The sequence below is a fragment of the Punica granatum genome, chromosome 7 (genome assembly GCF_007655135.1).
Source record: "Punica granatum isolate Tunisia-2019 chromosome 7, ASM765513v2, whole genome shotgun sequence".
NCBI lineage: Eukaryota > Viridiplantae > Streptophyta > Magnoliopsida > Myrtales > Lythraceae > Punica > Punica granatum.
This window is the reverse complement of record NC_045133.1, coordinates 11,625,439-11,635,448: the sequence shown is the minus strand read 5'-3', so window position 1 is coordinate 11,635,448 and position 10,010 is coordinate 11,625,439. Positions and strand designations below refer to the sequence as shown.

The window sequence follows — 10,010 nt, the reverse complement described above, 5'->3', positions numbered from 1 at the left end:
CAGATCACTTTCTTCCATTTCTCCTTTCTCCCTGTCCCCACTCCCCTCCCGCTGCATCGATTCCTCCGTACCATCCACCCATGACGACCCCATTTTTTTACTAATCTTTCCTTACCCAGGACGCTTCCTCATTCTTACCTCCTCGTTTCCACCGGAGACTTCCTGCATTTCCTAAGCCTACTCGCTTGACCTCATCAATGGTGGCCTCCCACCGTCGTCACCTGTCATTTCTTTCTGTCACCTCCCCCCTCCTTATACTTTGCCTGCCTTCCCTCACACCGACTTCACTCCTGCGTTCATCTTCTCCCCCTTCTCCTGACCCTTCTCCTTGACCCGTTCGTTCATTCCCTGCTCCCTTCAGTGCCAAGCATAGCAACCCACTTTCGCTTTCATGGACAGTAGCAGGGGCAGCCACCGTGGCAGGGGCTACGGCCACAGAGGCCGAGGCCGTGGCCCGGTTAGCGACGGCGACCGAGACCCAAACAGGCGTTGGAGGCCAGCCGCTCCTACCCTTCCTCCTCGTCCTTCCCCATCTCGTCCTCCTCCTCCTCCTGTTGACGAGATTGTGACAGAGCTGTCTCGAGTGTCCATTGGAGGTATGGCTTTCCTTGCTCTGTGCTCTAGGGTTTAACGAAAACTCCGGGATTGTTCTTCAATTTGACATTGCATTGTGGAAGGCTATGATTTAGACTTCTTGGTTCATCAATGTTGTCTTGCCCATACGGTGTTTGTGTTTTGGCGAGACAAGCATTTTTTTTCTTCTGTTGTTGTTTTTTTTTTTTTGAAATTTTATGATGAATGCTGAGACAAGCATTAACTCCCCTGCAGATGTTCAAACTCCCAGCCATGGAATGGGAACTGTTGACAAGATCTTCCCTGCCAAACGCCCCGATAAAGGCGGCGTGCTTGCTGTTGGACATGTTAGGCTTGTCGTGAATCATTTCCCGATTCGATTCAACCCTCAGAAGACGATCCTTCACTATGATGTTAGTATCAGACAGGACTTGCCCTCGGAGGACAGTCGGTCTGCAGCTCGAATATCAAAATCGAATCTTTCCATGATCAGGAATAAGCTCTTTATGGAGAATCCTAGGGAATTTCCCCTCTCGATGACGGCCTATGATGGTGAGAAGAACATCTTCAGTGCAGTTCCGCTGCCCACCGGGCAGTTCACGGTGAAGCTAATGGAAGGGGAAGGAGAGAAGGAAAGGTCTTATGTTGTCAGTATAACGTGTGTGAATGAACTCAAGCTGGCTAAGTTGAAGGACTACTTAGCGGGGAAGCTGTTGCAAATTCCTCGAGAGATAATGCAGGGGATGGATTTAGTGATGAAGGAAAACCCAGCTAGGAGGATGATCTCCTTTGGCCGGAATTTTTATCCCTTAGAGTCTAGGAGAGGGGATGATCTCGGTCATGGGATTGCTGCATTTAGAGGGTTTCAACACAGCCTTAAGCCCACCTCTCAAGGCGTGGCCTTGTCGCTAGATTACTCTGTCTTGGCTTTTCGGAAAAAGATGGCAGTTTTGGATTTTCTGAGAGAACATGTCCACGGTTTTAATGTAAGTAACTTTGGAAAGTTTAGATATGAAGCTGAGCAGGCGTTAAAGGGTTTAAAGGTCACAGTAACTCACCGGCAGACAAAGCAGAAGTATATAGTTGCGAAGCTAACAGATAAGACCACGCGGAATTTATACTTCCCCGAGGAAGGGTCGGATCATCGGGGTCCAACAAGGGAAATCTACCTCGTTGATTATTTTTGGAGGAAGTATGGCAAAGAGATTAGGTATCTGGATATTCCATGCTTGGATCTGGGCAAGGGCAGTAAGAAGAATTATGTCCCGATGGAGTTCTGCGTATTGGTCGAGGGTCAGAGATATCCGAAGGAGCAGTTGGACTGGGAAGCGGGACGCATGCTGAAACAAATGTCCTTGGTTAGCCCTAGAGATCGGCAGATGCGAATACACGAGATGGTTCGTGCAGATGATGGACCGTGCGGGTATGTAAAATCTAATGATGGCTCATTTTCCTGTTATAAATGTTATGATGTAAGATGTTGTCAGAAACTCGATTCTGACTCTTAAAAACTTACGATTTTACATTTTTACTTTTCATGGCGCTGAAATTTGATAGACTCGTGTATTATTCAGTAAAATCAGTAGAAACTTGAGTCTACCGAGTCAAAGTTCAATTAATTTTTTATTATTTTCATCCCTATTTAAGGAAATTGATTAGTTTTTTAGCTTGCAGCTCAAAAATTGGAGAACTAAGCAAAATCAACTTTTAGAAATTATAATAAGAAGAAAATGTTGGATTTGTTTTGTAGGATATTAGTAGGAACATAAGTCAATCCTCAGTTTTACCTAAAATGAGGTTATTATTCATAAAAACATGTATATAATTATTTCTGAAACACTGCATGCATCCTTCATAGAAACTTACGATTCTACGTGTTGATCTCAGACTCGAATTTGACTGCATTAGATATGACATAAATGTCTTCGAGTAGTCATAAGAAGATAATATGTTGATATGCAAGTGTGTGTTTATAACTATATTCCCTGGGACATATTGTGATATAACAAGCATTAGAACTTAATGTTGTGATAGAAAGAATGCTGGAATGCGATTTTGATTAAGCAGAATAGTCTTAATTTTCTTATGTAGCTTATTTTCTAAGTTTGTCCTTACTTCCTGTGGCAGTGGAGAAGTCAGTAAAAATTTTGGGATCGAAGTTGACATGAACATGACAAAAGTGGTAGGACGTGTCATTGAACCACCAGGCCTGAAACTGGGGGACCGCGGCGGCAACCCGATAAGGATACAGGTTGACCCTGGGAAGTGTCACTGGAATCTTGTCAATAATTCTGTTGCTGAGGGTAAATCGATCGAGCGGTGGGCTATTCTCGACTTCAGCTCTTTTGACCGCAACAAATTGATCCATGAAAAATTTATTCCAGAACTTGTGGAGAGATGCCGAAAACTCAAGATCCGTATGGAGAAGCCCCTTTTCACTCAAAAGGCCTCGATGAGAGCACTTTCGAATGTCAGAAGTCTAAGAGACATATTTGGGGCAGTTGAGCACGAGGTCTATAACTATGGCGTAGGACGGTTACAGTTTCTTCTTTGTGTGATGTCTAGAAAAGATAACGGGTACAAGTACCTCAAGTGGATCTCCGAGACAGAAGTTGGGATAGTGACTCAGTGTTGTTTGTCAAACCTTGCTAACAGAGGCAATGACCAGTATCTTGCGAACCTCGCACTTAAGATCAATGCAAAGCTTGGTGGCAGCAATGTTGAGCTCTTTGAACGCTTCCCCCTCCTGGATAGCTCCCATTTCATGTTCATTGGAGCCGATGTAAACCACCCAGGGTCCCGCAACACGACGAGTCCTTCGATTGCTGCAGTTGTTGGAAGCATCAACTGGCCTGCAGCCAATCGCTATGCTGCAAGGGTCCGCCCGCAGGACCATCGGAAGGAGAAGATAGTGAACTTCGGTGAAATGTGCCTAGAGCTTGTACATAGCTATGCCCGAATGAACCAAGTCAGGCCTGCAAAGATTGTTTTGTTCCGTGACGGGGTGAGTGAGAGCCAGTTTGATATGGTCCTCAATGAGGAACTGGTAGATATCAAGCGTGCTTTCAGAACAAAGAACTACAACCCTTCCATTACGCTCATTGTAGCCCAGAAACGGCACCAAACCCGACTCTTTCCTGAGAGGGACTTGGGTGGGGGTCATAACGGGAATGTTCCTCCTGGCACAGTCGTGGACACCACAATCGTCCACCCATTCGACTTTGACTTTTATTTGTGCAGTCACTATGGTGGGATTGGGACAAGCAAGCCAACCCACTATTACGTCCTGTGGGATGAGCATGGCTTTGCCTCTGATCCATTGGAGAAGCTTATCTATAACCTTTGCTTCACCTTTGCTCGGTGCACAAAGCCTGTCTCGTTGGTCACACCAGTGTACTATGCCGACCTGGCAGCCTACAGGGGGCGGCTCTACCACGAAGCAGTTATGGACGAACGTTCCCCGGCATCTAGGGCATCGGTTTCCTCGTTCTCATCTGGAGCTTCAACTTCAATCTCATCCGCGGGATCTTTTGAGGATGGCCTGTACAAGCTCCATGGTGACTTGGAGAATGTGATGTTTTTTGTTTGATAAGATCTCATATCTTGATCAAATGAGGCAAGTAGCTGTTGTTTCTTCTATGACGGAGGAAGCTTTGAACTTTTGTCTGGTCAGGCAATTGGTAGCTTTACCTGCAACCGTCATCAGGAAGAAGTCTCACTAGAGTTCTTTTTCATGTCTTCGTAGGGATTGAATTGATAGGCCTTCTGGAAATGTGGAATCTGCTGCAGTCTTTTAAGTGAAGGGCACCGACGGGTTGGTTTTTTGAAGTAGGATATGCAGGATGGCTTAGACTACAGTGTGGTTTAGCAAGAACTCATATGAGTAATGTATGTGTAGGTCCGCTACGAGGGTCAGACTGACAACGTTAGTGTTGTAGTTTTCGATCGAACCTAAATGAAATTGACAAACCAACCCCCCCCCCCCCCCCCCCCCCCCCCCCCCCCCCCCCCAGTGGGTACGATGTGGTAGGGAAAATGCCTCGAGCCAATGTTTTGAGGTTGCAAGGGATATGTAATAGAAAATTTGAAAAATAACTGAATTTTGGGTTGTTCGAGCAAGTAGCAGAATCGAAGTATAGTGTCGAACAAGTGGGCGGTCTTACAGAGCGACAATTTACTTAAATACATTCATATCGCTGGGCCAGCTCAATATCAGCCTCAGGTCGAAACTGCAGAGTTACTTTAGACAGTATTAACGCCATCAAACCAGCTGAATGAAAATTGGACCCCGCATTTGAGGATAGAAAGCATTGGGCCAAGATCATTCATCAGGTTGTTATGCACTAGATACTGACCGAATACACACTACGTAGCTCTATTGTCTAGAAGAAACTATTTCTGGAAGGTCTCGATAAACGTGCAATGGGATAGGGTTTTCAGGAACAATTGATGGAAAGTGTTAGGGATTTACATAAGGCAAAACCTGGGTATTGCAGATTTGATCCTAGCCTTGGAAGATCCGGGATATCTGCACATACCCACTGCGAGAAATCCAACAGCTGAACGCACTATTGACGTTTGGAACCGGTTGTGATGATAGAAATCAGCTCACTGGCGGTCCTTGTCACCAGGGAAAGGTTCCGGAGATGACTCATCGACTCTTCGGTTAGTGCGAATAGGAGATTAAGCAGACCTGTCAAGCAACACAAAGCAGGAAGTACTGAGAAGATTTGCTTCATTTTCCATGAATGGGTCATATTTCACGTAAAGTTAATCTGCTAGAGTCGGACCGGCTGTACCTGAGCTCTTTGCAAGATTGAGCAGTGAAAGTGAAGCCAACACTCTCTCCTCCAGTGCTCTGTCATAGTTTATCGACTCGAGCATTTGTGGGACGAATATTGAGCATGCTGTGGACTTTAAATCCTTATCTTCCATGCAGGGGAGGTAAACGCTCAACCACGACAGCGTGACTAAGCTAGCCCGAGCAAGTACTGGAATTCCATTGTCTATAGAAGAAGACAGGGCAGTCAAAAACCTCTTGTGACCACTTCTGAGCAGCACGGTTGCCGTTCTTCCGAGCCATCTTTTGCTTTCCTCCTCTTTCCCTTCGCTCTGAATACCACATTGTGAAAGATAAGCTACGAGCATAACAAAGAATAACTGATGCAGATGCTATCAGTTTTCTGCGTTCTTGGCTACACAAAGTGGCCTTACCAAGTGGGTGCCGTTTTCATGGACCGGATCTTTGCTGTGAAATGCGTCCCCTGAATACTCGTGGAAACCCGACTGTTGGAGAAGCCATTGCTCAGCAGATGCTTCTCCTTTACTCGTGAAATGGCCTGCCAACATCAAAAGAGCTCTTGCAGCTTTCTCTTGGACCTTTTCGTTGCAGTAACGACAGTCCAGAGTTTCAGTGATCGCCTCCACAGCCTCTTCCCTGAATATGCTGCATTTTGTAAGATCCCCCTGCAAGATAACTGCTGCTCCTTATAGATAATGTTGTTTGCCGAATTTGCGAAGCCAAACTGATTTTAATAAAAGCTTAAGAACCAACGAGCATATCTTCAAACAGAATAAAAAGAAAGAGAATTACCAGAAGATCGATCTGCAATAGGACCACTGCGATGATCGGGCGTTCTTGTGGTGACGCTTTCATGAGGTGGATTAATAAGATATGCATTATGTTCAATACTCCTGCTCCGCTTTTGATTTCTTCCAATAACTTTATTTGCCGCGTTCTGTCGAAACATGTCCTTCCGTTAATAAGAAACTGTGCTCTGCCACCCACAAAATTGACAAGAATAGTAGTTGTACCTGTTAAGGCAAAGCAGCTCTGCCAGTAGATTTAGAGCGCTTCGAGAATTGGTGTTGAACTCGAGTTGGATAAGATCTAGTAAAGAGGCCCTGTTCAAGTTCTCCTCTACGTAATTTCGGCAGCTTCCATCAGCACGAATGCAGCACAGGGTGATCAGAGCAGCATTGCTCCTGTCTTGGAAATCTCCTGCCTCGATTCTTCTTATTAACAATCCCAAGCCCCCTAGGGATACTACCTCGAGGGCATTCTCCATGCTCTTGTCCTCATCAAAGCCTAAAAGAAGTTGGTTTAGGAGGTAGAGAGCTGCTGCTCGGGGAGCACACCGAACAGTGAAAAGGGTCTGTGATTGATCGCCAAACTCCAGAACCCGAAGGACTAGCGGGATCCATTCTGTCGATATCATCTGCTTTGACCTGGGCTTCAAAAGGTACAACAGAACTGCAGCTTTTAAAAAAACACTAGTTCGTTGGAGAAGCCTCAAAAATACTTCAAGCTGTGGGTCGGAGTTGAGTATTATGTGGGCATTTGTTTTGTCCTTTGCAACAGTTTCAGCAAGTAACGATATTGCCAGCTCCAGGACCGCATCGTCTTCCGAAGCAAACAGGACCTCGACCATCCCTTTGACCACAGGGGCCCTCGATACTGAAGCTTCAATTACAGGGTCACCGTTTGAGCTGAGCCTTGCTTTGGCGATCACTTGGACAGAGATCTCACACTCAGTCAGATCATTAGATGAACAGATAGTCAAGATTGCTCGGCCCAGGTTGCTGGAGAGGCCACCATGACTTTCATCATGTCTTATCTGATCATTACTTGAACTGAGGTTTCCACTAACTGAGCACTCCATGGGCAAGCTTTGACAGGGGAAGAACGGAAAGTAGTTAGATCTCTGTGTCTCAAGCCAGAGTTCAGGTTGTGGGTTACTATGTTTTACGCTCCTTGATCTACTGCTTGATCCATTCTGCAGCATTGTTTTTTCGAGAAATATGATTCCAGTGGAAATCTATGATTAATGTGGTAGAAAAATCTAAAAGAAAAGTTGCTAGATGATATGAGTGGGGCTCCAAACTTACATGATCACAACTGCTGTAATTGTAGCTTTCTGCATTCGTGGATCCTTTCCAGTCTCCCTCAAGCTCCCCCTTTCTATTTGAATTTTGCTCTCTTAGTAACTCAGGATCCATTGACCTTCGTCGGTCATGCTTAGCACCGAAAACAGCCTGGTACCTGAATTATAACCGAAAACACCAGGAAACCAAACAATTGATTACAGTTTAAAGGAATTCGGGTGATCCATGACAATTTTCAGAGCATTAGGTGTGTGAAATGATATCATATGGTATCGAAGTTTGGCTTCACTGTCGCACCAAACCGACTCATTGGCCCCCAAAATTTGATTCAGTTTCCACCTGGCAATTATCACCTTTATTCGGTCCACGTGTGGAAGTAAGTCTTTTGAAGCAGTTATACAGTATAATTTGCGGTTGCTGATATTATTGCATTTGGTACTTACAAGTTTTTGTCGATGGAGGAATAAGAATCGGATGACTTCCTCCTCGACCGCCGGTACATGGGCCCTGATGGCACTGGTACATCAGGAACCGGAGGGGCCTCAGCCCCGACCTTGAGCCACTGTTTGTAGTAGAGAGCGAAATGGGCGGTGCCCACGTCCATTTGGTTATTGTACACTCTGCCCAGCTCCTTCGCTCTCTTGTCCTTTTTAGGACTAATGGAACCAGAAAGGAACTCCACTTCCCTGCTGTACCAGACCTTAATGTGGAGTAGGTGGGGAAGAAAGAGATGCTCCCAGAGGTCCGGAAGCAGATGGGCCCGTGCGAGGAACGGCGAGTCTATGAACACCTGAAGCAAGTGCTTAGCGGAGATTCTGTTGTTCTTCTCGATCTTGTAGACTACTGACAAGTAGAGCTGCGCACACGCCGAGAGATATGAATTGGGGATCCCGCATGTCATGCTGTTAACGGAGTCCTTAGAGTTTAACGATGCCACGATGTTGAGAAGTCTAATGGCATTCCTTAATGTATTCATCCTTAACTCCTTCCCAGCCCCCTGGTCTGAGCCTGAACACGCAACTAAGTTCTCGATGCTCTCGATGCCCGATTCCAAGTTTGCAAATATCCCCTTATGATCAATCTCCTCTGTTCTGTTCCTCCCCAAGCAGGAACTACACTTCTCACGGATGGTTGCCCGGAAGCCCTGGTCCCTCAAGTACTGTCCAATGTAGCCGCCAAGTATCGAGACCACCGCCTTTATGGCGACTTCATCGACGGCAGCCTCCTGGGGCCTGTGATCTCTCCTACTCGGGGTGCTGTCCAACGCGACCTGAGCCAACTCCAATCTCTCCGAACAAGAGCTGCTCCTCCGGCGGCCAGGCCTAGGCTGTCTTCGCTCGGAAACGCTCCGCGCATCGCGGCAGATGTATATCGGGAGGGAGGCTTCATCTCTAGAACCAGTCATCTGCTTCAGCTTCACCCAGTGTTTCGAGATTTTCGCATCCTCGAACATGTCTTCTGCGAGGAGTTGCTGCAGAGAAGACATTGTTGATGCTTCTGTGGATCGAAATGGCGATAGAAAGGAGGAGAAGAAGACAGATTGGGGGGTGAAATGTTAATGCGAGTGACATTATTTTAAGACCGGAAGAGAACAAAGGACAGCTATGAAGACAGACAGAGAATGTGGCATAGGAAAGACAAAGGACTGATGAAGACAAGGATTTTGTCTTAACGGTTGAAGAAGAATACCTTCAGGCATTGTGAGTTACCCAAACTGAAAGAACACCACCGGCCTTACTTAAAATAAAACTGATTCTGCTGTTGGCCTTGCAAGATCTATCAAGTGTTGCAAAAGCAAACAAGCACGGGCGGGCGAGTAGAACCGCTATCCTATCAAATTACTTTCAGGATATACATATGTGGCATGGTCGGTATAGTTTTCCGAAGAAAGTATTTTGTAAAACGTCCATTGCACATGCTACATTGTGCAACATATCATTTGAAAAAGTATCCAGTACCATCACCTTCACACGCAATTACATGCCAACCTAAGTTTCAGTACTGACCCATTGCATATTGCCACATCGGGTCTCAGCTATTTTACCGTCAAGGTCTCCTCACACTCGGTCGTATTTTCTGATATGATATCTATTCCTCCTTTTTGCAATTAGTGTTACTGTCACATAAATTATTGCTCTGCCTCTAAATAATTGTCCATCCTTTCCAAGGACATATTGATAAAAAGGGAGGGGCATTTCCCATTTTGTTAAGCCATTTTGGATGTTTGGTCCCGCATGATTCCAGGGGGGACTTGATAGTCAATGGCGGATGCAAAATTTTCTTTGAATTGGGCAAAATAATGACAATAATGAACTAATCTATCTATATATATATATATATATATATATATATATATGAAAGCAAGGACGAAGTGACCCGGCCATATGGTCTTAGAATGTCAAAAGATTATTCAGTGATCATACCTCACCACGTGGCGTGAGAAAACACAAATTAAATTACAATAAACTAAATAATACGTGCTAATCACTTGATTAATTGTGATAAGTTTTCGTAAATTGAAGTAATTTTATTGATTTTTCCTTACCACATCA

At 45.3% G+C, this 10,010-nt stretch overlaps 2 protein-coding genes across 4 annotated transcripts; one reads left to right on the top strand and one right to left on the bottom strand.

Annotated features, from left to right (window-relative positions):
• LOC116213325 (protein argonaute 2) lies at positions 1-4,546 on the top strand. 2 transcript variants are annotated; one of them, XM_031548213.1, is made up of 4 exons: positions 1-596; positions 829-1,996; positions 2,701-4,189; positions 4,319-4,546. In XM_031548213.1, exons 1-3 carry the CDS (start codon positions 392-394, stop codon positions 4,160-4,162), a joined length of 2,835 nt encoding a protein of 944 aa, XP_031404073.1. In that variant the 5' UTR covers positions 1-391; the 3' UTR covers positions 4,163-4,189; positions 4,319-4,546. The 2 variants fall into 2 exon arrangements, with proteins under 2 accessions (XP_031404073.1, XP_031404071.1); XM_031548211.1 differs by having other exon boundaries at positions 2,701-4,546.
• Positions 4,547-4,732: 186 nt separating this feature from the next.
• LOC116213324 (putative E3 ubiquitin-protein ligase LIN) lies at positions 4,733-9,127 on the bottom strand. 2 transcript variants are annotated; one of them, XM_031548210.1, is made up of 7 exons: positions 7,902-9,114; positions 7,462-7,615; positions 6,388-7,349; positions 6,167-6,311; positions 5,788-6,039; positions 5,373-5,685; positions 4,733-5,266 (listed from the first exon to the last, which is right to left on the bottom strand). In XM_031548210.1, exons 1-7 carry the CDS (start codon positions 8,942-8,944, stop codon positions 5,142-5,144), a joined length of 2,994 nt encoding a protein of 997 aa, XP_031404070.1. In that variant the 5' UTR covers positions 8,945-9,114; the 3' UTR covers positions 4,733-5,141. The 2 variants fall into 2 exon arrangements, 1 of the variants encoding a protein (XP_031404070.1); XR_004158064.1 differs by lacking the exon at positions 4,733-5,266 and having other exon boundaries at positions 5,663-5,685; positions 5,788-6,050; positions 7,902-9,127.
• Positions 9,128-10,010: the final 883 nt, after the last annotated feature.

Coding starts and splice junctions, on each gene's coding strand:
- LOC116213325 (XM_031548213.1), top strand. CDS start 392: ATGGACAGTAGCAGGGGCAGCCACCGTGGCAGGGGCTACGGCCACAGA. Junction 597..828: donor GTCTCGAGTGTCCATTGGAG/GTATGGCTTTCC, acceptor ACTCCCCTGCAG/ATGTTCAAACTCCCAGCCAT. Junction 1,997..2,700: donor GCAGATGATGGACCGTGCGG/GTATGTAAAATC, acceptor TTCCTGTGGCAG/TGGAGAAGTCAGTAAAAATT.
- LOC116213324 (XM_031548210.1), bottom strand. CDS start 8,944: ATGTCTTCTCTGCAGCAACTCCTCGCAGAAGACATGTTCGAGGATGCG. Junction 7,616..7,901: donor TCCTCCATCGACAAAAACTT/GTAAGTACCAAA, acceptor GTTATAATTCAG/GTACCAGGCTGTTTTCGGTG. Junction 5,267..5,372: donor CAATCTTGCAAAGAGCTCAG/GTACAGCCGGTC, acceptor GTTGCTTGACAG/GTCTGCTTAATCTCCTATTC.